Source organism: Lutjanus erythropterus, chromosome 22 (assembly GCF_056507025.1).
Source record: "Lutjanus erythropterus isolate fLutEry1 chromosome 22, fLutEry1.hap2, whole genome shotgun sequence".
Lineage (NCBI taxonomy): Eukaryota > Metazoa > Chordata > Actinopteri > Lutjaniformes > Lutjanidae > Lutjanus > Lutjanus erythropterus.
Genome location: NC_139338.1, coordinates 3,944,427 through 3,970,189, shown reverse-complemented (window position 1 = coordinate 3,970,189; position 25,763 = coordinate 3,944,427). Strand labels below are relative to the sequence as shown.

The following is a 25,763-nucleotide window of genomic DNA, read 5'->3' as shown; positions in this document are numbered from 1 at the left end:
CATTAGCAGCTAATCATAAAATGGATGCCTTGAATCTCTGGGGCTGTGGCTTTGACCTTAGAAGTCCACGGCGAGATATATTATGGTCGTTGTCACTCTGGCTGCCTATCACCATTTGTCACCTGCATGGGTAGACCATCACAGTCATCTCATTTGACCTCATTCAGCAGAGAGACGAGCTAATACCCTAGACGGCGAGCAGGCATGGACTGAAGCACTGTGCCATGATTGTGCATGTTTTAGGCCATTAGAAAAGAAGTCAGAGGGGCATATTTTTACAGCTGCACCAGTGTTTCATCCTTGTGGTTTTAAGTCTTGAATATACTGCAAGGTTAGGGGTTAGCGGTGGCCATTAAGAGTTACTCTGTCACCACCAAATATCACATTTAGTTGTGGCCATGAAGTTCCCAGAGCCTTCGCCAACGCAGTGTTAGAGTTTCACTAACATCCTGATTTCTTTGCACCTTTTTGTTCAACATTCTACAAAAACAGCGAACACTACTCGCGACTGAAGCGATCCTTACGGAAGAACCAGATAAACAAAAAGCAAACTATGAAGAAACAAAACGGCAAAGGACTAATGTACTGCAGTGTGTGCCGCCAGTTTCCTCAACTAGTCAAGAAGTCTAGCTCATTTTTCATCGGAAATAACGCCTTCAGGAAACGCCACATCACAATTCACGGGAAAAGTGGACACCACAAGAGTCACAGTGAAGGAAGGCTGTGTTAAGATGCTTTAAATTGCCTTCTTTTGTGTTGTTTTGTTCCTAAATCAGTCCCCCCAGGATTTAGCAGATTATTTTTGGGATTGTTAGGTTCAAAAATGCCTGATTTCATGTCAGTTTTTAAAAAAAATTGTGATGCATGTTGCAATGTTTTTGGTGTTTTCTACTATGAAACTGCAGGGGAGAGTATATTTTTTTGCATAATTCATTAAAAATCAAAGGTGATTTGTTCCTGTGAGAATGAAAACACACTTGTTCTAAGTAACCTAAGTAAGTGTACCAGGCTCAGGATTATAAAAATGTGCATCTGGCAGTTATTCCACAAAGAAGCAAAATCTTTCTGAAACTCACTCAAAACAACACAGTGAAAAGAATAAAATATTAAACTGCACAGACACAAACCTTGTGTTCTTTTCAGTATCCACAACAAAATAATAAAAAAAAACACAATACAAAAACATAATAAGTAATAAAACATTGACTTGGTTCACTGAGATGCACATATATGACATTTGTGCATGGACTGTTATGATTGGTGGAACTCTCTGGAAGGTACAGTGATTTGTCACATTTGCAGAAAAGTCAAAGACAAAATTGCAAGGTTGTGCAGAATTCACAGAGACTGGTTGAATTTGATCGCAACATCACAACTTCCTGGAGGGACAGAGGAAGTTTACATTTGGGCAATGTTCTTTGGCCACTAAATTTAAGAGCTTGGTGGTCCGTGGGGCCAGTGTTTAAAAATGTTAGCATCATGTTAGCATATACAGACAGTGATAATGATTCAATTAATCTCAGTCTCCACAGCCTCGAGCTTCATGCTGTCATTGTAAGATTCCCATAAGGCCAGAGGTGACAAAAGTCCACACAGTCTTTACTCACGCAGAAGTACAGATACTTGTGTAAAAAAAAAAAAAAAAAAAGTAAAAGTGGAAGTACTGATTGAACGTCTTTACTCAAGTAAAAGTAAAAAAGTACAGGCTCTGAAATGTACTCAAAATATAAATGTAATAAGAACATTTCTACCAGCTGTTTCTGTGCAAAGGGTAACTGAACCTCACCTTTTCTCAGCACTCGCACACCTCCATCTATGTTTGTTGTCTTTTATGTAGTTTTTGTCCTTTTTTAAAAAAATCTGTACTTTGTTTTCATCTTGTTACGACTTCTTCATCTTGTTATGTCATTTTTTGTCTTGTTACATATTATAGGTTGTTGTCATTGTATTTGTCTTGTTATGTAATTTAGGTCATTTCGTCTTGTTTAGTATTTTATGTCTTTTTCATCTTGTTAAGTTGTTTTCCTCTTGTTTTTCATCTTGTTCCATAATATATGTCGTTTTCATTGATTTTGTCTTGTTGCATATTTAATGTCTTTTTTGTCTTGTTACGTTTCCGTCTTGTTTTTCATCTTTGTCTTTTGTCTTTTTTTCTCGTTACATATTTTGTGTTGTTTTTGTCTTCTTATATATTTTCCATACTTTTTGTCCCGTTACATTGTCTTCGTTTTGTTACTACTTTTTTGTCTTATCACGCCTTTTTCCTCATTTACATCTCATTATGTTTTTTATGTCGTTTTTGACTTGTTATGTCTGTCATGTATGATATGCAATGATGGATGCACCAAATTAAAAATCAGTCTTTATGTTGGGAAGGCGGTGCACAATGATGCAAAATGAACATAATCAATAATACCCCTCAAATGCATTAAAAAGAAACTACTGAGCTTGTTTTGAACTTGTAAAAAGTAGAAAATACAGATATTTGTGTTAAAATGATGGGACTACTTAAGTAAAAAAACAAAGTAATTGGACTCATTACTTCCCACCTCTGCAGAAGGGATAGAAACATCTTAAGTGTGATGTGTCAAGGAAACTCATGTATAAAGCTGTATAAAGCTCAACTTTTACATTTGCATCAATACAAGCATTTACAGTGTGTTCATTCCGTCACCTGGCCGTGACCATGAGGCTCAGTGCAGACATCAGCATGCTGACCAAAATACACAAACACACTTATATGAACATGTGCACCAATATAAATTCAAATAGATTTTATGGACACATAGTCACAAGTCAATATCTGTAAAGGGCTTACACAGCATCCATACACAGACACCCAGTGCAGTTATACAGAACCACATCCACTCCACATCTGTCTGTTTTGGAAAAATTATTGAAATGATAAATTGTAATTAATTGTAAACTGTCAGTCTAAATTGCTTCCTTTGTAATTAATCCACCATAGACTGGAAATGTTTTCACAGAAAGTTAAGATGAAGGTTAAAATGCAATTAGAAGATAAATTCTTTCTTATCCTTTCTCATTTCACATACTGGTAAAGTGTTACTTTACTCAAAAGGACTAAACCAATGTCAACAACCCATCAATCTACATTGTATATTTCAAAAATGTTCTTGACCTTAAGTAAGTTCACTGCTTGTAACTGTAGTAGAAGTTAATGAACTGATGTGGGAGGAAAATATATCTTAACCCAGTCAGCCGCAGGGGAACGTTGCTCCTATTCAGGCCTTTGAAGGGGACATCAACACTGCAAAATACATCACTTCTGTGCTCCGGGGGAGTTTATCGATTTTCTTTTTCCTTTCCGAGCCTTTCTTTTTGCTACATACTCTAAAAAACAGATTTTCTTGCTGATACCAAAACAATGAAACAGACTGAACGCTCTCCAAGTTTGCAGGGACATTTGGCAGAGGAGAAAAGCAGAGTTAGCAAGATTATGAATTAATTTCTAGGAATTATTAATTACTCATTTGGATGCAAAAGCACAGAAACTCCACAGACTGCTGGTCCCAAAATCTCTGTCAGAGAAACAGCTTTGCTTTCTGACAGATTGGTTCTCAGTCATTCTAAAAATACATAGGGGAGAGTCGGGTAAGATGAGCCTGTGAGTAAGTTGTCCCTCCCCCTGTTTCTAGGAAACTGTGCACGTTGTCATACGACCATATATTCAAGAAGTACCCATTTTTTTTTCTGGTTGTGATGGTGTGAAGCACAACACCCCTTTTCCTTCATTAACATAATTAGCTAACATTAGAAAATATTAATATTAAAGCAAAAATATGTAACTATTCCACCTTAAAATAACTGCTTTGGTTTTATGCTACACTCACTTATGATAGGGTGAATGTCAGTCCCACTGTATACCTCCATATACCTTGCACTATGTAACTTTGGTGTGTGAGTTGTGAGTAAAGTGTGTAAATGTGATGTAATGTTCCTTTAAACTTTATTTGGTAGGCTTTGGTGTTAACTTGGCATTAAGGGGAAAAAAGCCTGTTTGGAAAGGGAAATTTAATTATTAAATTACTTCAAATGATTTTTAAAAAATTATGCTCACTGACTTACCCCTAACCTAGGGGTCAGTTGAACCAAAGGAGTGCTTTTCTTTTCAAAATCATACTGTCAAGGTCATTGATTATGATGCACTCTGAAATTTTCAACTGATAGGAGAAATAATGAAATGCTTTAATTGCACCTCTGTCTTATTTTCCCTCGCCTAGAGATCAAGATATGTAAAAAATTGTCTCATCTGACCCCACTCTCCCCTACAGTACGTTGTTATCCTATACTGTGCAGTGCAATACATTCCAATATACATATGCATTGGATGGACTACAAGGACCATGATTTCTATGAAAAAAAAACTCAAAGTATCTATCATAATGTTTTATAAAATGCAACAAAGGCCTCCAACCAAAAACAAACCAGGGACAGTGTGAAGACAGTGTGTGCACCTTGGACAAATGCGCTCCAAGGATGTCTCATATTTTAACAATTTTTAAATCCCCACGTACACTGTGGTTCTTTCCCCTGTTCTCCACTTAATAAAAAGTTAAAACCTCCTTTCTCTTCACCAGTTGTCTTGATAAATTCTGCATAATGAACAGTCTAAGTTTCTCTTTTTAAACAGAAATACTGTTTTCCCCTGCTTGCTCTTGGCACTTGAACTCAACACGTTGTGCACACTGCTAAGAACGTTAGAGTTAGTTTAGATCAGACTCTCTCATGAGTCTCATGTTAAAAAGTTCACTTAGTTGTGTTTTTTCCACTTGAGAAATATGTCTAGACTTAGATCTTTTAATGCTTTTAGGAATCCTGAAAGAGTTATTCATGCTTTTATCATCTCATGTCTGGATTATTGCAATACTGCGTTCACTTGCCGTGGCTGAAACATGATTCCATGCCTTCAGGATGTACAAAAAGCAGCTGCCAGACTTTTAATCAAATTGCATAAGCATGATCATATCTCCACTATTTTAGCTTTCTGCATACTCTATGCAATATAATAAGGAAAGTAATTGAAAAACACACCTACAAAATGCACCCACTTACTACATACTGCGTCAAAAGTACAATTAGAGCATAATTAGACTGATCAGCCACCATCAGTCATAAATGCAAACATTATTAAAGCACTAATCAAACCAATAACTAACAGCAGTTAACACCAGACAATCTTATCATACTAGAGCAGTTACCTAATGTATCTTTTTCATGACAAAACATTAAATAATGTACATGCAGTATTAGGAGTTTTAAATAAACTAAAGCTTCCTGCACAAAACTCCATTTAGGAAATATGACATATTAACAATTCTTTACGTGTCTGCAAAAATACATAACTCTAGAAACACAAGACAAAGGGAATCAGATGTAAGCAGTTCTCTTGTCAATTCGGCATCAGTACAACCCATAAATATAAACTGTATGTCTGTGCAAACTTTACAGTTTGGATTTTGTCAGCTCAAGTTGTTAGCAGCCTCTGTTGGTTAGCTGCGCTATTTCAGTGGCAGAAGATTGTGGGAATTTGAAGTGAACTGTTTCAGGCATTAAGATTTCTTCTCAGTAAAATGCACGGCAGTTGGTGGATGAGATATGGGCTAAATTAAACACAGGACTCATAACTGTTGGCTGCTGTTGCAGTGAAATTAAAGGGACAGTTCACCCCAAAAATCAAAAACACAAATGTTTCTCCTGGCCTGTGGTGCTATTTATTATTTAGTTGCAGAGATATGGATATCAGCTGTAGAGATGTCTGCTGTCTTGCTAATATAATGGAACTAGATGGCACTAGTCTCAAATACATTTGAAAAACTCAACAGCAGTGTCTCTTTCCCAGAAATCTCGACCCTATTACTCCATAGACCTTGTTGTGAGCAGTTTCATACAGGATTTTTTTTTTATTTTTCAGAGACAGTATTCTAATAATGTATTTTGGATTTTGGGGTGAACTGTGCCTTTAGGTTTTTCAGGACCCTAACAAGAAAAGAGCGAGGAAAAATGAACTAAGACACATCTGGGTGAACAATGCTGCACATAGCCACTATCAGTTCAGTCACCACTGCTGCACTCGGCTCACTTAAAATAACACAGCTGTTAGCAGGAGCAGGACTCTGTGTTAACAATAATAACAATCAGTCCTACAACAAAGTTTCGCTATTTGCCTCCTCTGCGGTGAGTGCTGATAAAGATGACAAATGTGGCTGGGCAGCGCTCAGCTCGCTCTGCTCTCATTACACTCTCATTTCCATGACTTATTCATGGCAGCAGAAGGAGAGGGGAAGCGCTGAAAGCGAACGGAGCATCGGCGCTCTGCACTTCTGTTCCGCTGCGGTCCTCAGTACAACCGGCTAAACGCCAGCTAAACGCCGGAGCTCCCGAATGAGATACACATCTGTGGTGACACAAAAAGCTTTCAGCTCCCACTGGCCCACAAGGTCAGAGCGAGGACGGAGGAAGATACGAGAGGGAGAGATGGAACGGCAGAGCTGGAAAAAAAAAAATGTTTTAAATCTTGTGGAGGAGGAGACCTGTCGGGACGGGAGGTCGCCCTTAGATTGTAGTGAAATAGAAAATGCATATTGAGCCTGAATGACTGTGTGCAGGGCTGAAATTTGTGCTGTGAGAGTGCAGTGTGCTGAAAACACAATTTTTCTTTGGAACATCATAAACATACATCAAGATAATACATTTTCACAACCACAAAATAAGCAGCTCCGCTATGGAATGCAATCTCATCTGAAAAGTCAGAGTGGACGGCCTCTTCAGTGCTCTGACAGAGCTAGTTTCTTTGAATATATGTTTTTTTTTGTGTGTGTGTATGTGTGTGTCCTTTATATATATTGAGAAGTTATGGTTCCTGTGCGTCTTTCAGCAGCACATAAACCATTTCCTCTAGAATTTCACAGGCTGTTTTTGGGATAGTTACAGCCTAAAATGCCTGATTTCACAGCAGCTTTTCTAAAAATAAAAAAAGAAAGAAGTTAAGAGTTTTTAAGCATTTTTTGCAAGTGAAAATTGCAACAGAAAGTTGTGATTTTTTGTATAATTCAATAAAATGAAAGGCAACTTGTTTCAGAGAGAACAAAATTGTACGCTCTAAATAACCTCACCAAAAATGCTCAGACTTACCAGATCTCTAAAATAAGTAGGTTAAATGTACTCATGGGCAGCCCCTCAAAGAAGACATGACTGGCCAACATTCAATCATTATGCATTTACTTCACTATACTTCATGGTAGGTACCACTCTAGCATTATTTCTGGAGGCCCCCCTCTAGTTTTATGTTTGGACGTGCTGTCAAAGTACGTGACGTTGTATAAAGAGCAAGAAAGCTGCAATTTGAGGAGGTGCGGTGGATGGATCAGTCAAACACAGGCAGGACTTTCACCCAGGAAACTGAGGTTCATGTCCATGTAAAACCAAGAATCATTACAAAATTTTCATGCAAGATGTTACATAATTTACATACATGTATTAGGTAACCTTAAGTTTCCCCAACCTCACCAAGCAGTTTTTGCGCCTTTATTTTGAAAGTCGACCTGAACACTGTATATTAATTTATGCTAACCTGAAGCTTGAGGGGGACCCTGTCTCATATAATACAGAATCATCCCCTTACTACATCAATATGGGACGTGATTTGTCTGTATTTTCATGCACAACCTACTTTAATGTATGCACTATGTTTTCACATGTTTGGAATGACATGAGGAATAATAAAAAGAAGAGTTTCACGGAGCAAAGCAAAGAAGTATTAAATCAAGATGACACCCAATTCGTCTGTCACTCTCTGTCATCGTTACCCTGGTTACAGAGATTTGGACTGCGGGTAAATACCTCCTGCCCACTTGATTCCTCATGAGGGGCATCTGCCTGAGTGGGGTGCATAAATGCACCTGTGCAAACAGCAGAGGCCAGAGACTTGTGGCATGAGGACTGGTGGTGTTCCTCCACAGGGTTTTGTTATGTTTAACTGTTCTGACACTGTGTTTTTTTGTTGTAATTTAGTTTGTCTTGACTTAGTATCATCTTGATCTTTGTTATTTATATTTTGTCAATAAATCTCATGGATTTGCTTATTTTGAAAAGTGTCTTGTTCTGCTTTATTTAGGTCAATAGTGAACTGCTGGGCCACCATAGGATGGGGCATAACAGGCCTATCTAACACTCAAAATCCCCAAATGGTCCCAGCAATGAACAGTACAAATATGAAATATGAAAGCGCGCACACACACACACACACACACACACACACACAGGCTAGATCACACACACTAAGTCTCACCTCCTGGTGTCATCTTCTGGTCCTCTCGTCCTGTGCGTGCGGACCCAGTGTTCCAGCTGCTGCATGGAGTTGGTCCTGGACAGGCCTCTCTCTGGCTCCTGGACTGGAACAGGGGACTTTACTGGAGCCCCAGCCAGGCTGGCGTCCACCTCCGCTGGGCTGCAGTCCCCAGTCTGCTCCCCCGCCGCAGACCCAGAGCCAGAGCCGTTGACCTGGACGGGCTTTTGGACGCTGAGGTTGGCCTGGCCCTGGCGGGATGCGGACACTGCTGCTGCGATGGCGGCAGCCTGAGCTGGCTGCAGCTTGATGCTGCTGATTTTAGTTAGAGCCCGCTCTGCACTCGGGTCTCTCTGAAAGCCATATTTATCCCCCCCACGGACTGTAGCGTACTTCTCTACGTCTCTGAGACCAGCGTATTTATCACCTTCTCGTAGCGTACTGTATTTCTTTACTTCCTTCAGAGCACCATATTTGTCCACAACTTGTATGGTACCATATTTATTTTCCGTCTCCCTCGTCATACCGTATCTCTCCGTCTCCTTTAATGACAGCTGTCTCTTCACCTCCTTTTGAGGAACATATTTCTGTCCATCTTTCTGGAGCGTGAGTCTGTCTCCTACTTTCTGCAGTGCATATTTTTCTCCATCCTTCGTGAGCAAGTACTTCTCTCCATCTTTAGATGGAGCATATTTGTCCTCTGTTGGCGTCACCGTGTACTTTTCATCCACTTTCTGAACGGCGTACTTCTCCAGATCCCTGTGAATTGTGCATACGTCTCCATCTTTCTTCAGCAGGGTTTTCTCACCATCTTTCCGCAGCAGGTACTTCTCTCCATCCTTGTGGAGGAGATACCGCTCTCCATCCTTCTGAACTGTGTAGCTCACGCCGTCCTTCTTCAGGGAGTACCTCTCCCCATCTCTCTGTAAAGTGTAGTACTCACGCTCCCTCTGGCTGTTGTGTTTCTCTGCCTCTTTTTGCCGTTTGTCATCGACTCGAGACAAGGAGTGTTGCCGAAGTGGCTCACGGTTGCGTTCGTTGTTCTGGATCTCGGGCCGGGTTAGGACTCTGTGGTTCAGTAAGTTGTTCAACTCCTGAGGTGTCCGCTGGTCCACTTTTAACTTGTCCTGTCTGGGGTGAAAGAAAGAAAGGAATGTGACAAAGAATAAAGGAAAAGAGTTTTCTAAAAGATTTCAAAGAAGACTTCAGTTGTCAGAAGTCCTGTGTCTGTCTAACATCCCCTCTATCTCTGTCACTCGTCCTTTCTGCCCTTCAACTTCTTACAAGTTTCTGATCTCAGCCAGAAAGCCCTGACAGTGCAAGACAGGAGGAAGTCTGGGCTCCCTGGGTGTTGGGTTAACTACAGGAAAGAAATAATGGCTGTTAGAGTTAGGGTCACAGGCTTCATAGAGTATTTGGACCTATGTCACAGTTCAGTCAGATGCACAGCCATGTTGGAGGCACTGGGATGTATTCAAGAGAATGAATTAAACTGAATATTCAATTTATGTCAATTTTAGGGATGTCTGAGCCATAGAAAATGTGCGGAAGCTGCCAAAACTTACAGAGAAGGACTTGATCAGCAGGGAAGGTGATATTTTGACTAAGACTAAGGTTCAGAAGGGGTGAGGCTCAGTATGAGCTTCGTCTTGGAATGACGACCAGAAAATTTTGCCTTCTATTTCCTCTCCCTACATAAAAAATGACCTCCTTACACAGCAAAAGACCTTGAAGGGTACCAAGGTTTGGAAGCCTAAAACCAGATGGTGTGTGGCTGGAGAGAGAGGTTCAGTATCAGCTCACTGTGGAACCCAAGGAATTTGACCAACTGATCTTTACTTTCTGGAAATTTAAATATCTAAAACTCTTAGGATTTCAAGTCAAATATTCTACTAGTACAACTTTTTGGATGAAAATGCTAATCTGTCATGAAGATATAGATAACATTACAGTTCAACTACTTTATTAAATACGTCAAAGAAGTTATTCTTACAAGCTTATATTTGGTTGACCAAAATTGACCATTTTGTGCAACAATAATGAGAAACAGTTACAAGTTCGGTTGCATTTGCTGATGCTCAGTACCTCCAACATGGCTGTCCTCTGCATAGATGACACGCCATTAAAACACTCAAGTCTTAACTTCATAGACGTACAGAATATTTCCCTCAATGTTAGGGTGATACTAACAGAAAAAGTCACTTTTTCTGACTTTAAAACATTGAATTGCTGAGAACTGGAATCACCACAACATATAAACCCAAGCTATCAGAAGTTGTAAACCAGCAGTTTGTCCCAATAATCTAAATCATTTATTTAGAGGTCAAACTGTTTCTATAGATTTGCACTCATGAGTACAGCCGACCACAAACTGAAAATTTACAACCTCCTGCTTCAGTATAGCCTTACCAGAATTAACTAAAGAGGTAACAAAACTGACCAGCAATGACCGACAATAAATAAAATGATATAGGAATAGTCCTCAGTGCCAACTTGAGTGCTTTTAATTATTTAAAATTATGTAGCTTGATAAAACAAATTAACTGTTAATATGGGATGGCAAGCTGTGCTCCTTCATAGTTGATGTGTTCTGAAAGAGGAAAGTCTTAACAAGGCACTTTTATGGGCATTTAGGAGGACTCTTGAGATCTGATAAAATACTTCATTAATATTAGAGCACTCCAATCTACAGACTATGAATATGTGGTTGCACTATAGTGAGTGTGTGTCTCAGATTTCATTTTACAACCATCATATCTGTGCCGCCGTGTCCCACGGGTGAGTTACCGACCTTCTGGTTGGCTCAGTGTGGACGAGGGCAGCGTCAGTCATGACTTTCATCCAGGACTCCATCTCTTTGGCTGTGTCAGTGCAGAAATAGTACGTCCGCATGTTGGGGTGAGTGGCCTGGTAGTGTGGGGAGAAAGGTGGTGGTGGTGGAGTAGGGCGGGGGTTATTGACAGTGAGAGAGAGAGATAGGAGGAGGAGGAGACACAGATAGACAGAGGGAGGAGGAGATGAAACAGCAGTGTGAGAAACAGCGTTGGATGCTGACCTTGAGATACCAGCAGGGAGTCTTTATATCATTTCTGTTGGCAGAGGAGTGTGTTTGTCTACAGTATGGTTGTGTATGTGTGTGTGTTCCCTCACTACCTCTCCATGTGTGTTTCAGCTCTAGTGTGAAAACACTCACTGTAAGTGTGAAAGTCTTCAAGGTTCCTCCATGTATCTTGGCACAGGTAAAGCTGCATAAATAAAAATGATGACACTGATGTGCCCAACTAACAACTTCCTGTGTGTGTACAGTAAGTGTTTGATTACGCTGTGTAATGATGAGGTAGTAAAATAATCAAGTCCTTACTCTTTAGCTTTCATGTAAACTAAGGAAGAAACAAAGCTTATTGTAAATCAAGTAAATAGCCACCTTAAATGAATAGTTAAAAATTTGGGGAAATTTGCTTACTGTATTTCCACAAATAAAAACTGCTAATCAAATAAAAGTCAGGCCTAAAATAATGGCTGAGGGCATGGTGGACACAAACTAATAAAGTCCAGTGCCAAGTAATGGCTGAGAGGGGAAAAAAAGCAGCACATTCCAACATCACATTCAATTTTTTCACAATAAAAGCCTTGTTAAGAAATAAAGGGTTTCTCTCCACTGAAACACTAGAAGAGTTAATTTTGTATTGACAGCGTATTGCAGTAAGTGTAACAGTGCAAAGGAAATCAAAACATGCTGTTATATCCAAACTGTTATATTCATACTGTTATGTCCAAATATACCTCTCACAGGGAATTAGAAATAAAGGCCTGCTTCTAATACAAGCCTGCTTCAAATAAAGGCCTGTTACCTTCTGTATTTGAGGTAGAATAAAAGAAGTCCAGTTGTTAGATGAGAGGATGGTGTCTTTGTGTTAAGTACAGAGCTGGAGTCAGGGCATGGTTAGCCTAGCTTAGCATAAAGACTGGAATCACTGGAAAACAGATGATGTATATTTAACTATTCATTTCTTTAGTTCAATTTGATTTCTCCAAAAAATTCACAAAACAACCTTGTTAAGAAATGATAGGTTTCTGTCCATTGAAACTCTGGAGGACCTTTATTTTAAAGAAGATACAGTAAGTGTTGAGTTTCTATTAACAGCTTAATGCAATAACTTTAGCAGCTTCTTGATCATCATCACAGCTAATTAGGAACCAATCCAAATTAGTAACTTATTCAAATTAGGAACCTATTCAAAAACAAAGTCCCGTTTAATCTAAACATTTGGGTTTTACCTTGAAGGCGTATTTCTTGCTGATGTGGTCGTCCACCGACAGCATGGAGATGTGAAAACTGGGCAGCAGGATACTTCCCAGGATGCTATCCTCTTTCTCATCTGCACCAAAGGAGAAAGAAGAATAGTTGTATGTCAGCATACTGTATCCTCTACCACCAGTATCTCCTTGATCAAATTGCAGATTTCAGTGCCTGATGTCAGTGCCACTTAAATGCTTGAACTGCCAAATATATTGCCTTCTGGTGCCACAAAACAAAATCACAAAGACTAGACAAAATAAAACAGCAAATAAATGAACTGGAATACAAAACCATAACAGAATAAGACTAAATATGGAGGGAACTAATCTGGGACACGTGAAACAAATCAGTAACCAAAAGAGGCGTGAAAAAGAGAAAGACAAGAAGTAAATTAATCAAAGATAAATGAGGAAAGAGTTGCTGAAACAAAACAGGAAATAACTGAACAGAAATTCAAAAGCATAACACACTAAGATGAAACACAAAAGCTAAATACACAGGGAACTAATCAGAGACAGGTGAAACAAATCAGTAACTAAAAAAGGCAGGAAAAAGACAAAGACAGGAAGTAAAGTAAGTAAAGACACACAAGGGAAGACTATACAAAATAAAACAGGAAATAACTGAACATAAAGTCAAAAACATAATACACAAAGACTAAATACAGAGGGAACTAATCAGGGATAGGTGAAACAAATCAGAAACCAGAAAAGTCAGGAAAGACAAAGACAGGACGAAAGGTCAACAAAGACTCATGAAGGAAGAGGAAACAAAATAAAACAGGAAATAACTGTACCAAAAGCCAAAAACATGGCACACGAAAACTAAATACAGAGACTAAATACACAGGGAGCTAATCAGGGACAAGTGAAAGAAATTAGTAACCAAAAAGGTAAGGAAAAAGACAAAGACAGGAACTACAGAAAACAAAGACACACATGGGAAGAGTCCACGAAATAAAACTGAACCCACATCGAAAACAATAACACACAAAGACTAAATACACAGGGAGCTAATAAGGGACAGGTGAAACAAGTCAGTTACCAATAAAGACAAAACAGATTGATGTGTTGAAATCAAGATGACAAAATGAAACAGGAAATGAATGGAAAGACCAACGGATTTGGAACGTGTTGTCATGTCCTGCCTTTGACTTTGAGAACACGGAGGTCCTGCATTATCTGGGCGCCGGTGTGATGAATGACTAACAGACGATGATGGAACAAAAACCTACTGAGGCTTATCAGGCCGCGGCAGACAATGACAGAATGAGATGATTGGCCATCGTTACGAGCCCGGTCGGCTTCCCGTGTGAACTATGATCTTGTTTCCTTCGCTGTGTGCAGTACACAGCGTGGAACACACACACACAAAGCTGAGGAAAGACTCTCAGAACACTGCTTTCTGTTCACTCCTTTGTTCTTGTCTTCTGAATTTCAGTAAAATTCCTCTAACCAAGTAAATATTTATTGATGCCACATTTTAAAAAACCTTGCAACAACAATGTGAGGCCTACCACACTGGGAATGTAATGACTGCATCCTAATGCCTCTCTGTGCTCTGTATAGGAAAATTTTGGGAGCTAACGGGCTACAGACTAAAGGCATCACAGTGCGGGCAGAAGCACGTGTGGTGCACCAGCTGCAGCAAAAACCTACACAGCCTCCAGCCAGCGCTGATGTTTGCTTTAGCCCAGCCTGCACGGTGAGCCCTGCAGCTCCTCCGGACCCATCCCCACTGCTGAATTATTGAGATACCGAACACAGACACACAGAAAATGAGCCAAGACAGGGAATGAGTAAGCTGGCATGCAGAGGGATGCTGTAGGTATACACTGCGGAGCGAGTGGGTGTTTTCAGGCTTTGACATTTCAAGATTCTTCAGCAGGGTCACTGAGGTTTGAAGAGGCTGCAGATCAGCCATGAAAACTTATGTTTGTTCAGATCACAACAAATAATGTAACTGTGATGTCTTAGATTAAGATACATGATAATTCTTGTTAATTACAACCAGATTAAGTACTTATTTTTTGTTGGGCAGATCAAGAGCCTCAAAAGAAAGATCTTTCTTAAACTTGTGTGCAGACAAGACATTAGATCTATATCTTGTTCACACAAGTTATGTGAAGATAATAACTTGTGCCCACGAGGTAGTCATATTGTCGGACAAGATAATAATTTGTGTGCAACAGTTATTTTCTTGCGCAACTCCTGAGGTGGAAATAACTAATAACATTTACTCTCATTACTGTAAGTGAGTATCTGCAGCCTGCTGGAGGGCAGATGGTGGAAACCCACACTGTGGTACAGATGGACTCTGTGGAAGACATGCATGCTGCCAGTATCACATAATCATAGTGGAATCTAACAGAATTCTAATTGTTATTTTGTCTCTCCACCCAGATAAATGATTAACATACAAATAATGTCACATACAATATGTCTGTTTCATGATACAAATCAGGTATTAGTTATACAACTAAAGTATGAATATCTGCTGTGTTTTACGTAGGATACTATACAGGTCCAATGACTGCCAGATCTACTCTCCATTTGAATTCACATTCAGTGTCATCATTTCATGCTTGCTTTTCTGGTTAAAACAACGTGTGATCGCTGCAGAGATATAAAAACTTTCTTTGATCAAGAAGCCTCATGTTTCTGTATAATTCTGTGGTGTATCAGTGAAGTATATGAACTACACTGCAGGCTGGAGTCTGTTAACGGTGAGAAACACACAGATAGATCCATGTTATACACTCATCTCCAAACGTCTGTATCTATGCACTAAGCACAGTTCTGCCAGTATGATGGCAGAATAACATCATTATATAGACTTCAGTGTCCCTGGTTCTATTTCACATTAAATTAAAAAAAAATAAATGAAATTCTCTGTGAAGTGAACTTTGAGCTAATACATTTTAAGTGTTAACTTCCACAACACTGGGCCTCACATTTACAGAAAACTGTAAACATTATAAATTCAACTGAACGTCCATCAAATGACTCTATTTGAGAGACTGCTTAAACTTTAAGCACCAAAAGACACTCTGTTTTTACTTGGACAATCTTTTTACTTTGAGCTACATTTTCAAACAAGTAATACTGCACACTTCTTTACACTCGTCACTCCCTGGTCCCTTTTTCTTAAATAACAGAACTTTTATTTGAAGGAGCAGTGTGTAGGATTTAGTGTCGTCTGCTGGTGAGGTTGTAGATGCAACCAGCGGAATACCACTCATCTCACCCTCCCCTTCCAAGTGTGCAGGAGAACCTATGGTGGCCATGAAACTTGCAAAAAAAAAACAACAACCAAAAAACGCAGTCTGTGTAGGTTAAAATGTCTTGTTCTAAGGTAACAAAAACACGATTCTCATTTTCACATTATTATACAGTAATGAAAACATACTTATGAATATTATGTTCCATATTTTGCTAATAAATCCTCCTAAATCTGACCCACTGGACCTTTAAATTCAGTATTTTGGTATTCTTTCCAAACTCATTCAGCTCATTGAGGATGAATCCAGCTCTGCTTATCAAGTTGTCCTGCCCCACATTCTGATAACCTGCTTTATGTATTTATGTTTACATGACAGCTGTAATCATCTCTGGTAATAATGGAATTATTAGAGAGCATGTAAACACACTGACTGAATTAATCTGGATGAGATTTGCTGTAGGAGGGATGCTTATCGTCCCGGCTCATACGCAAAGAATTAAATCCAGCTGCAAACTCCACAGACACCTCCCCACCTGAGTGACAGAAGGTGCTTAGAATAAAGTGATAGAACAAGCAGGAGAAAAATGGAAAAAGAAGAGGTTATTATCGGAGAGGCGAGCACGTCATTGTCCTTCCCGAGGACGCCTCCTCTCTCTCGTCTCTGGCTGGCTAAGCCAATAAACATCCAATTTTCCCTTGGGTTTGTCATGAAAGCGGCTGCTGATTGCGCTCTGGGAGCGGCTAATTTGTCAATTTATGGAGATGGAAAAATCTCTCTCAAGGGTTTAGGAGACACGAAGGAGGCGCAGATGAGCTTTTGTGGAGGTAAGGTTCTAAATTAGTGGTGCTGCAGTGTGGGCGTTACCATGGAGTGGGAAAACAAGGACGACTGCTTTTAACTTGCGGGGACACTTGACCTCTTGACCCTCGATGTGAGCCGTTACACTGCTCTGGATGAAGTGATAAAAAACAGTATTTTTATCACAGTGTTTCATTTGTTATCTGCTTGTTACATCACCTGACTGAAGCTTTATTAGCTCAGCAAAAGAGTATGGCTCGATATCACAAGTGACAAATGTTCCAATTACTTTTTACAGTATATTCTTTTAACTCAACCTATAAAAGCATATTTGGAATCGGGGAAACAAATTGGGATTCTGAACAGAAATAAAAATGTTTTTATTCCTTTGTAAATTCTTTGTAATGTAACATAAGCCACTGCAGGAACCTTTTCCATGGACTAAGAACCCTTGGAGATTACATTAACATCCAGGGACATTATTATTAACTCCACCCACAAAAGTTTCTTCTTGGGCAGCAGTATTTTTCAAAAGTACAGGAACTTTGGGGGTGGGGCTTGCGGCGCTGAGCTGTTCTGTGCAAATGTTTGCAGCATTTTATTTCAGCGTCATTGTTTTATAGTGGTGTGCAAAAATAATGATCTTTACATTGTACTGAAAATTCAAACGACAGACTGAGAGAACCTTTTAGTTCTTCAAAGAGTAGTTCCTAGGACTAAAAGTTCCAGCTACTTTGGGTGGAAACACAGCTACACAGATTGGTGACAAATATATAAAAAGAACAACATAGAGTGTGATCATAAGGTTTTGCTCCACCACAAGTATTATTTAAGATGCATCTTTTTGTTCCTCTTCTTTTGGGCAGATGCTATTGTTCTATAAATGCTCCATCACTCACTTTGCAGAAGGTTTCTTCCCTAGTGCAGTATGTAGATTAAATCACTATATACTCAAATTGTTCTAGGAACATTTGCACATGCAATTTAAAACTTGTACACTTGAAATAAAAGCTGAACACTTTTGAAGTAATTTATGCAGAAAGACTTTGATTAGTGCACCACTGTTTGCGTGCTTTATTTCTGAGCGGGGTTGTTTGTTGGATTCATCCATGCGTTCCATTTGCATTTGTTTCTCTTCTTCCTTTTATCCTGTGTTTTTTTATGTGCTGTTTTGTTTTTTGTCTTATATGCTGTCTGCTTGATGTACTGTTTTTTTTTTCATGTTTTAAGGGCTCTTGCACCCCCATTTATAATCTAGTACCTAATGCAAATGGCAAATAAATTGACTCTGACTCTCTGAATGAGAAGTCAGTGGAGCTCTACTGGAGGGACGACCATCATTCTTTCCTCATTTGCTATTTTGATGAGACTTGAGCGCACCGCCAGTACTGAGCACCAATCCGACACCAGTTGCTGTCTCTTTTCTTCTTTTTCCTCACAAACCACATCTGAATAGCTGAATGTAACACAGGTCCTTCATGCTAAGACAGATATTTCATGTCACTGTTGGGGGAGGCGAAAAACATCTCTCATCTGATTACCTCCCCATTCTCCGTCTGTGTTGTCACAAACTTTCAGAGTGACAGGGGCACACAGCATCCCGTAACCATAGCAATTCACTCCCACTGCTGCCTGTATGCACAAGAGGAGGGGAAGTATGTCATAGGTGTATCACAGAAAAATGTTGCCACGCAGCCCTGCTTCCAATTTTCCCCAGTATCAAAAAATCCCCCAGCAGTTTCCCCATGAGCCACTATTATAAAAGAGACACCTGTCAAACTGTTGACACGACACCTTAAACTGTAAACAAGGTCAATTATGACTCTTCCAGTGATGTAATCCATGGATATTTTATATTGAATTACATTTTTCTTCTTTCAAACCTTAAAAACATTTTTGTTTTTGTATATAATATAATTAGAATAAATGCTTTGTCATAACACTGAATCTCACGCTGATTTTCCCTACAAAATTCTACACCTTTGCCTTCATGAGTACTTGTGTATATGAGTTTTTTTTTCAACTCCATTTGCTTAAAAGTTTGCACTTTATAGGCTGCAATGAGCCAATACCACCAATAAGACAATAAATCCCCATAAATCCTACTCTTGGGATTTGAATCCCGGTCTCCCACATGGGGAGGCAGGTCCCTCTAGGTGAGCAACCATGCCACAAAGAGTGATGGGGAACAATCACTAATGGTACTCATTCTTCACTCTCACCCTCCTAAACTTTTCCTCCCACCCATCGGCGTCCAAGTCTGCAGGTCAGTGCAACAGAATCCCAGGATGAGCCCCGAACCCAAACCCTGAACATTCTTTACCAAACCTAGCTCTGTCTGTGCCTCTCTCCTAACTCTAAATTCAGCCACTTACCTTGCCTAACCCCAACCAAACCATATTTTAGATGAAAATTAATACATAAAAGTTCTGATGTATAATATAAATAGATGGAACAGCAACCTGCCAGAAAAACTGAAGACAGACGTTACTCATCAACCCCTCGGGACAGAGATGTGAGTGTGCCAACAGCACGCAGGACCCAGAGCTTCATAGTGAACACAACCCTCCTTCACTGAGGATCACGGGTTTACAACCAGGGAGTGACGAGTGTAAAGAAGTGTGCAGGGAACACTGTACAAATACTAAGTAGCACATCTCAATAGGTAGCATATATCTGCAGAACAATTCTAACTTCCCAGAACACAAAACTGAGAGAAAAATGACTTTCAAGTTTTCTTATTGAGCCAAAATAGTTGCAGACAGATAATTAGATATGTGGCAGTTTTGTAGCTTGATATCAGGTTATTCTTCTGATTTGACCTTTGACCTTATTTGGAAGTTCCTGTATTCTGCCTTTGCCTTTTGACAAAAATGAAGTTGCTGCCTTTCTCCTTTGTAGGGCAGAATTGTCCTTGAACAAAACAGACTCCACCTGCTCTCACTATGAATTACATTCGATTTGAGAATTAAGGACATTTAATTAACCACCCTGCGTGATACATGTGTTTGTGTGTGCGTGTGTGTGCGCGTGCTCACCGCGGTAGTAGAAGAGGCACATGTCGGACAGAACGAACCACCTCTTCTTCCACAGCTTCATGCCCGTGCTGTCCTGCAGGGGTCAAAGGTCACCATCAGTCAGTCAGTCAGTCAGAGTGGAGTCATTACAGAGAACAATACACACACCCCTCCTTTTTCTATCTCACACACATACACACACATCCAGAGTTTTTCTCCTCTTTTGATCTCCCTCCCTCCCCTCCTCTTGACACCCTCGCTGTCTCTCCCTCTGGCTGCTTCTATTAACCAGCTTCTATCTCCTCCTCTGAGACAAATTGCTCTGTTTTATCTCTTCATAACGTAGTGACAAATTTGCCTCTGTGGTGCTCGGGGCGAAGGCCTGCGCTTTGTTCTCCGCGCTGCTGCTCTGCCTCTTTTTTTTCCAGCCTCCCTGGTGCCGTAATGACTGCAGAGACAATAACAGGTTTTTTAGACCGTTTTCTCACTTGGCTCTTTAGCAGTGTTTGCAGTGTGCGGCGTTCGGCCACAGATCCTCAGGTTAGGAGCTCTGGGTAAACACTGATGACATTTCCTCTCTGCCTGACAGGTCTGTGGGGAGGACAGAGGGTTTTTTTTGCCAGAGTGAAGTGAATCGATTCTCGTCTCAATGTGAATACAGTGAGCGGCGGTGGCGGCGGCGCAGAGGCTGAAATGGAGGTTATTGACAGTAGCTCTAACTGGGGTCTGAAAGCTGCCGTCTGCTGGGAACCGCGCGGTGGTCAGAGGTCCACAGTCCGACTGAAATATTGACCCACAGCAGATCTCTGCGGGGTGAAGAAAATTGCTCAACTTGCAGTGAGTGGGTGGAAAGGTAATGAGAGAACAAGCTGGGCTCAAGCTGGGTGAGCTCATGTCCAGTCGAGCCCCGCAGCAGGGACAGGAGCTCATGTTTCCTCAGATTCCAGCAGGATTCAGTGTTTCCAACCCAACAAACAGTTGATGTTGAAAACATTAGAAGACTAGTTAACTTTCTCATGGTAGCAGAATTTTAGACACACTACCAGTATTAAAAATGAGACTTAATACCTCTTTCAATATCAGAGCAAAAAGAAAAAAGCTCTAGGAACAAATTAAGAACCTGCATGGATATTGCATCATTGTAGAAATGGGAGCCACGTTATAGTTAAAAGTGGGGGTGCAAGATTAATACAGCAAGAAAATTTTAATTAATACCTGATAGTGCCAATATAGAGATTTCTAAAGCTGCTCTTTTGCTATAAAGCTCAGTTTTTATTGCAGTATTATATATATATATGAAAATATCAGTTTTTCATTGTGATCTGTGAGTGACAAATAAATGCACACTGCTGTTAAAAACGGAGTACAATTAGGTAATGATTAGCCTGACCAGCCACTGTCAGTAATCAATACACTCAATATTATACCATTAATCAAACCACAGCTAACAACAGTCATTGTCAAATAACTTTACCACCTTTAAGCATCTGTTAGTGTTCTTTGGTCGTGACAAAAATGTAAAGAAATATTCATATTGGAAGCTTGAATTGAACTAAACCTCCCTGAGCTCTCTGGAGGGAAGAATATTCAACCAAACTCCATTTAAAAAATATGAACTTTTAAAAATTTCTTATGTGCCCGTACAAGCGCATAACTCTAGAAAAACAAAATAAAAGCTGTCATTATGTTGTTAGTCTTCTCATCAATACAGCAGCTATATAATCCATAAAAATATACTATTTGCACAGAAACTTTGCATTTTTGGCTTTGTCGTCTCAACACACTACAAGCAGGCTGCGCTTTTTAAGGAAATGAAAGGCAAATGGTTTAAAAAAAATTTCACACCAAATTAAGTGCTGGTTGGCGATTCACATACACACCGCCAACATCGCTATTAATTTAACAGCAAAGATTTTGTCTTGTCGCATCTCAAATCTTCAAAAATAGCAAAACTGTATAATTAAAAGTAGGGATGCAAAAGCAAAAGGCAAAATGTTCTCCTCCTGCTCTGCACCTCTCTTTGTAATTGTTCCCAGCTGGAGCCATGATTGCAGTGTTTTTGAACTATTCACAGTTCAGCTTATAACTAATCATAGAAGACCTATGCATGCTATTTGCATGATCATGCTACGTAGTAGGCTGATACTATATATTTCGGTTCTGTCTACATGGTAACCTCGGACTTGCAAAACTCTTGCATATGCACACTTGATTCAGGACAGGCTTTAGGAAGTCAGGTGACGTAGTATAAAGAGTGGAGGTCATGGCAGTTGAATGGACACAACAAAGTACCCAGGAGGTTTAGGCATCAAAACTACTTGGTTATGTTTAGGAAAACATCATGGTTTGGGTTAAAATAATAAGCCAACACTGACTTAGGGTTTTACACATTACACAAACAGCGGCTTTCTGACAGAAAGCCCTGAAGGAAAGTTTCTCCTGCATGCGAGTAGCTTTGAAATATAAAGAAACAATGCATACAAAACTCGCAAAAGTTTATGCTTAGCAACTAGACACAACCCTGTGTTTCTGTTCCTACATTTCATTGATGTAGCTAGGTTGCTAGTTAGCCACTCTGGCCTACAAAGTCAATGAGTAAAAAGTCAAAACAGCGGCCATTAAGCACAAGGCCTCAGCTATTTGATTCAGGCGTGTGTAAACAGGCCAAACATTCCTGGTGTGAAAAATAGAAAGAGGTCTTTAAAAGAAGGATTTGAAGAACCAAACAGTGTGCACCACAAATTTATACTTTACATCTTACATTAATGATAACCATTTTCCAAGGTTGTAGCATTTTAAATTCTTGAAGTTGTTTTCCCTACTTTTCAAACATTTCTGTTCAGAATTTAAAATCACCCTTTGACACTTGAAACTTGCTCAATCTATTCAAGTGAACATTATGCCATTAATATTTTTGGCAGAGTTACAGTGCAGACTCTCCACATAAATTTACATTTGCAACACCATCACCCTGCAGGTACTGGAGGTTTCAGATATCTGGAAGCTGAATTTTATATTTGGTAAAAAAAAAAAAAGATAACCGGCAGCTGGTGGGTGCAGCAGAAAAAGCGCAATTCACAATTCAAAAGTCTAAAATCCTGTAGCTCTATATTCCCATACTCCCTCACCTGTCTTCTATCTGTCCACTCTTAGTCCCACACACACTCAAACACATCTCAGTCCTTGGCTGGTCGTCCTCCTGCACAGTACCTGTTTGTAAAGCCAGTTGCTCTTGACCACCGGGGCATTGGGGTTCCTCTTGATGGAGTTGGACCTCTTTCCAAAGTTGTGGACTTTTTTGGAAGACCTGGAGGGCTGCAAAAACACACAAATGGCTCATAAATGTGGAGATGCGCTCAAGGTACATTCAGCTACAGAAGAAACATTTCACTCATTCTTGAGAATTGGGACAAAACAGCTTTTTGAGTTATATATATTTAAAAAGATGTGTCAGACTCCGTCAGATGGAAAATCTGACGAAATCTCTCCGTAAGACTGAATGTTACATTTTTTCATTTCACAGCATAGTTGCAGTGAGCAGCCATTTTATTTTTTATAGTTGCTCAGCGTCACAGCTGGTCCTGACCTCCATGGGGTCCTAAACAAAACTCTGTTAAGGGGCTCTCCAAACTGACCAGAGAACCATGTAAACCATTTGCCACACAGTCACAGCTGACAGCCCAGTGCTCCCACTCCATCCTCCCTCCTTTAAACCAGTTTGCTCCATCTGTCAGTCAAAGAATAAGCAGATCTGTACAGAACAGAATGAGGTACCAAAAAAACAATATTTACTGAATAAAATATTTTGTGTAGAATCTCAAGATAAGTGAACATTAACATAAATAAGAAATGCTAGATTATATAAAATGTAGAAAATACTCAAACATAAGACTGAGCTTTGGCTCTGCTGCCTGGTAATTAGTCAGTTCTTTGATTTTAAATTCAATATTTAATCAATCATCAGTCACTGTCAATTCATTCCCATCTCACATTAGTTCAGAGTTGTAATCAATGGCAGACAGTAACTAAGTACATTTACATCCAGTACTGCACTTTTTTGGTACTTTACTTGAGTTTCATTTTATCCAACTTTATGCTTCTACACTACATCCCAGAGGGAAATGCTGAACTATTTAATCCACAAAGCTGAAAAAAAGGCTGTTCCTTTCTGACTTTTTGGAGATACATGGTTCTCACAGAACAGTGATGCCACAGACAATAGATGGTCTTATAGACCATGATGCATTGCAGTAGATTAAACAGTGGCATATAAAGTAGTTAAAATGAGCTCAACCTTAAACATGTACAGCAGTGACCAGCAGTTACATTAAAGTAATAATATTAATCCAGAAACATTAGACATAATAACACTGATAGGAACATTTTACTGCAACATTAATACTTTTACTTTAAGGATATTTATCTGATAATATTTACATTTACTTCAGTAAGATTTTGTGAATGCAGGACTTTTACTTGTAGTGAAGAATGTTTAAAGTGTGATATTTGTACTTTTGCTTCAGTAAAGGATCTGAATAGTTTTTACACTCCTGACCACCTCAGAGGAGGAACATCATGTCCACATATTGTCTGGACAGACAGACTGGTCTCCACAGAGGCTGATGTGGGAGAGTGTAGATGTGCATATGACCACATATTCACACACAACACAGTTATCTTCTCTGAGCTACAGATTAGAAATGCCGCTGCACGCTGGTGTTCATCAGACGTAATAAAGTAGTTGTATTTCATTCTCACTTCTGTCAGACACAAAGTCACAGAGCAGCACTGGATGTGTCTGTAAGCAGGACAGACAGACGGACAGACTGCAGGACAGCTAACATCAGACAGACAGAAGGAGGAGCATCAACTTAACATTACTGTGAATGAATGACTTGGAGAGAAGGAAACATAAGTTTATCTCACTGTTATTTTCTCTTTAGTTCTGCTTCATCCACACTGACACCCGCTTTGACACAAGGGGAGTTGGGGCCCTTGTGTACCTTGTGGGGCCCTACACAACTTGCATGGTGTGTGTGGAGGATGACCGGCTAATTAAAATACACATTTTTAAACCAATTTTTAAATTCTTATTTAGCTTTGATTTAGAAGAGCTACAGAGTTGACATGTTATGGTTGAGACACATCTGATTGCAGTATTATTTAACAAATTTGTCTAGAAATAGAGAGTTTAGCAGTGCTTGAGCAGTATTCCTGCCATTTTTAAACCAGGAAGTGAGACAGGGGTCATTAGGGTATAGCTAACTCTTTTTATTACTGATTAAATCATGTTTTTGGAAAAATCTGACAGAGGTGATAGAAGTCTGGGACACAACTTAAAAATCTATTTTAAAACAAAAATGATTATAATAGCACATTTTCATACCTATGTTGTCATTAGGTATTGTTAGTTTTACATTTTAACACATTTTTAAATTGTTTAAAGTTGTGAATTCTTGTCTGGGACAAGCATGTTTTCTGACACAGAGCAAGTTAAGAAATAAAAAAAATTAAAGCAAGCCAAAACATTTAATAAATTCACATATATTACATGTATGTAATTTTTAAAGAATATATTTTCACCAAAAATATCAATATTAATAATTTTTAAAGTTTTTCTTTTTAGGATATGGTTTGTCCCAGTTCTCAATAAAGGGTGATTTACATGACAGTGTAATGAACACTGAATAAATAAAGCATACAAAATAATTCATAACCCTTTATGAAAACACAGAAACAGCCCAGATTGTGCTTGTGTTTCTATCTCCAACAGAAGAAACACAACAGAGAGAACTCCAGAGAGGCTGAGAGAGGAAAAAATAAACCCCTGATCTCGATTCCAGCGATCTGACGTGACATGTGTTTGGTGCATTGGTTGTAAAGAGGCTCGTATACTAAAACAGCAGCTTTTCCCGCAGCTATAAAAAGCAGCAACAGATGTATTCATCTCATTAAACAAAGCATCTTCCACATCCCCCCATACATCATGGCTCACTTACTGAAAAATGCAGCACTGCAGCATAAAAACCTCTTTAATGTCAGTCAACAGCAGAGAGATACAAGGAGCGCTGTGACTGAGTCTAAATTTAAGACAAACAGGATGAAATGTCTATTGAA

General features: G+C 39.5%; 1 protein-coding gene across 7 annotated transcripts in view; it reads right to left on the bottom strand.

Moving 5' to 3' along the window:
• The window catches only part of LOC146306486 (pleckstrin homology domain-containing family A member 5-like), a 331,268-nt gene that overhangs the window by 52,612 nt on the left and 252,893 nt on the right, over window positions 1-25,763 (bottom strand). For all 7 annotated transcript variants that reach the window (XM_084710716.1, XM_084710711.1, XM_084710713.1 and 4 more), the window contains 5 exons: window positions 22,857-22,961; window positions 19,668-19,740; window positions 12,587-12,687; window positions 11,100-11,215; window positions 8,312-9,439 (listed from right to left, as the gene is read on the bottom strand). In XM_084710716.1, coding sequence (XP_084566842.1) covers window positions 8,312-9,439; window positions 11,100-11,215; window positions 12,587-12,687; window positions 19,668-19,740; window positions 22,857-22,961 — 1,523 coding nt within the window. The remainder of the gene's footprint in view (window positions 1-8,311; window positions 9,440-11,099; window positions 11,216-12,586; window positions 12,688-19,667; window positions 19,741-22,856; window positions 22,962-25,763) is intronic.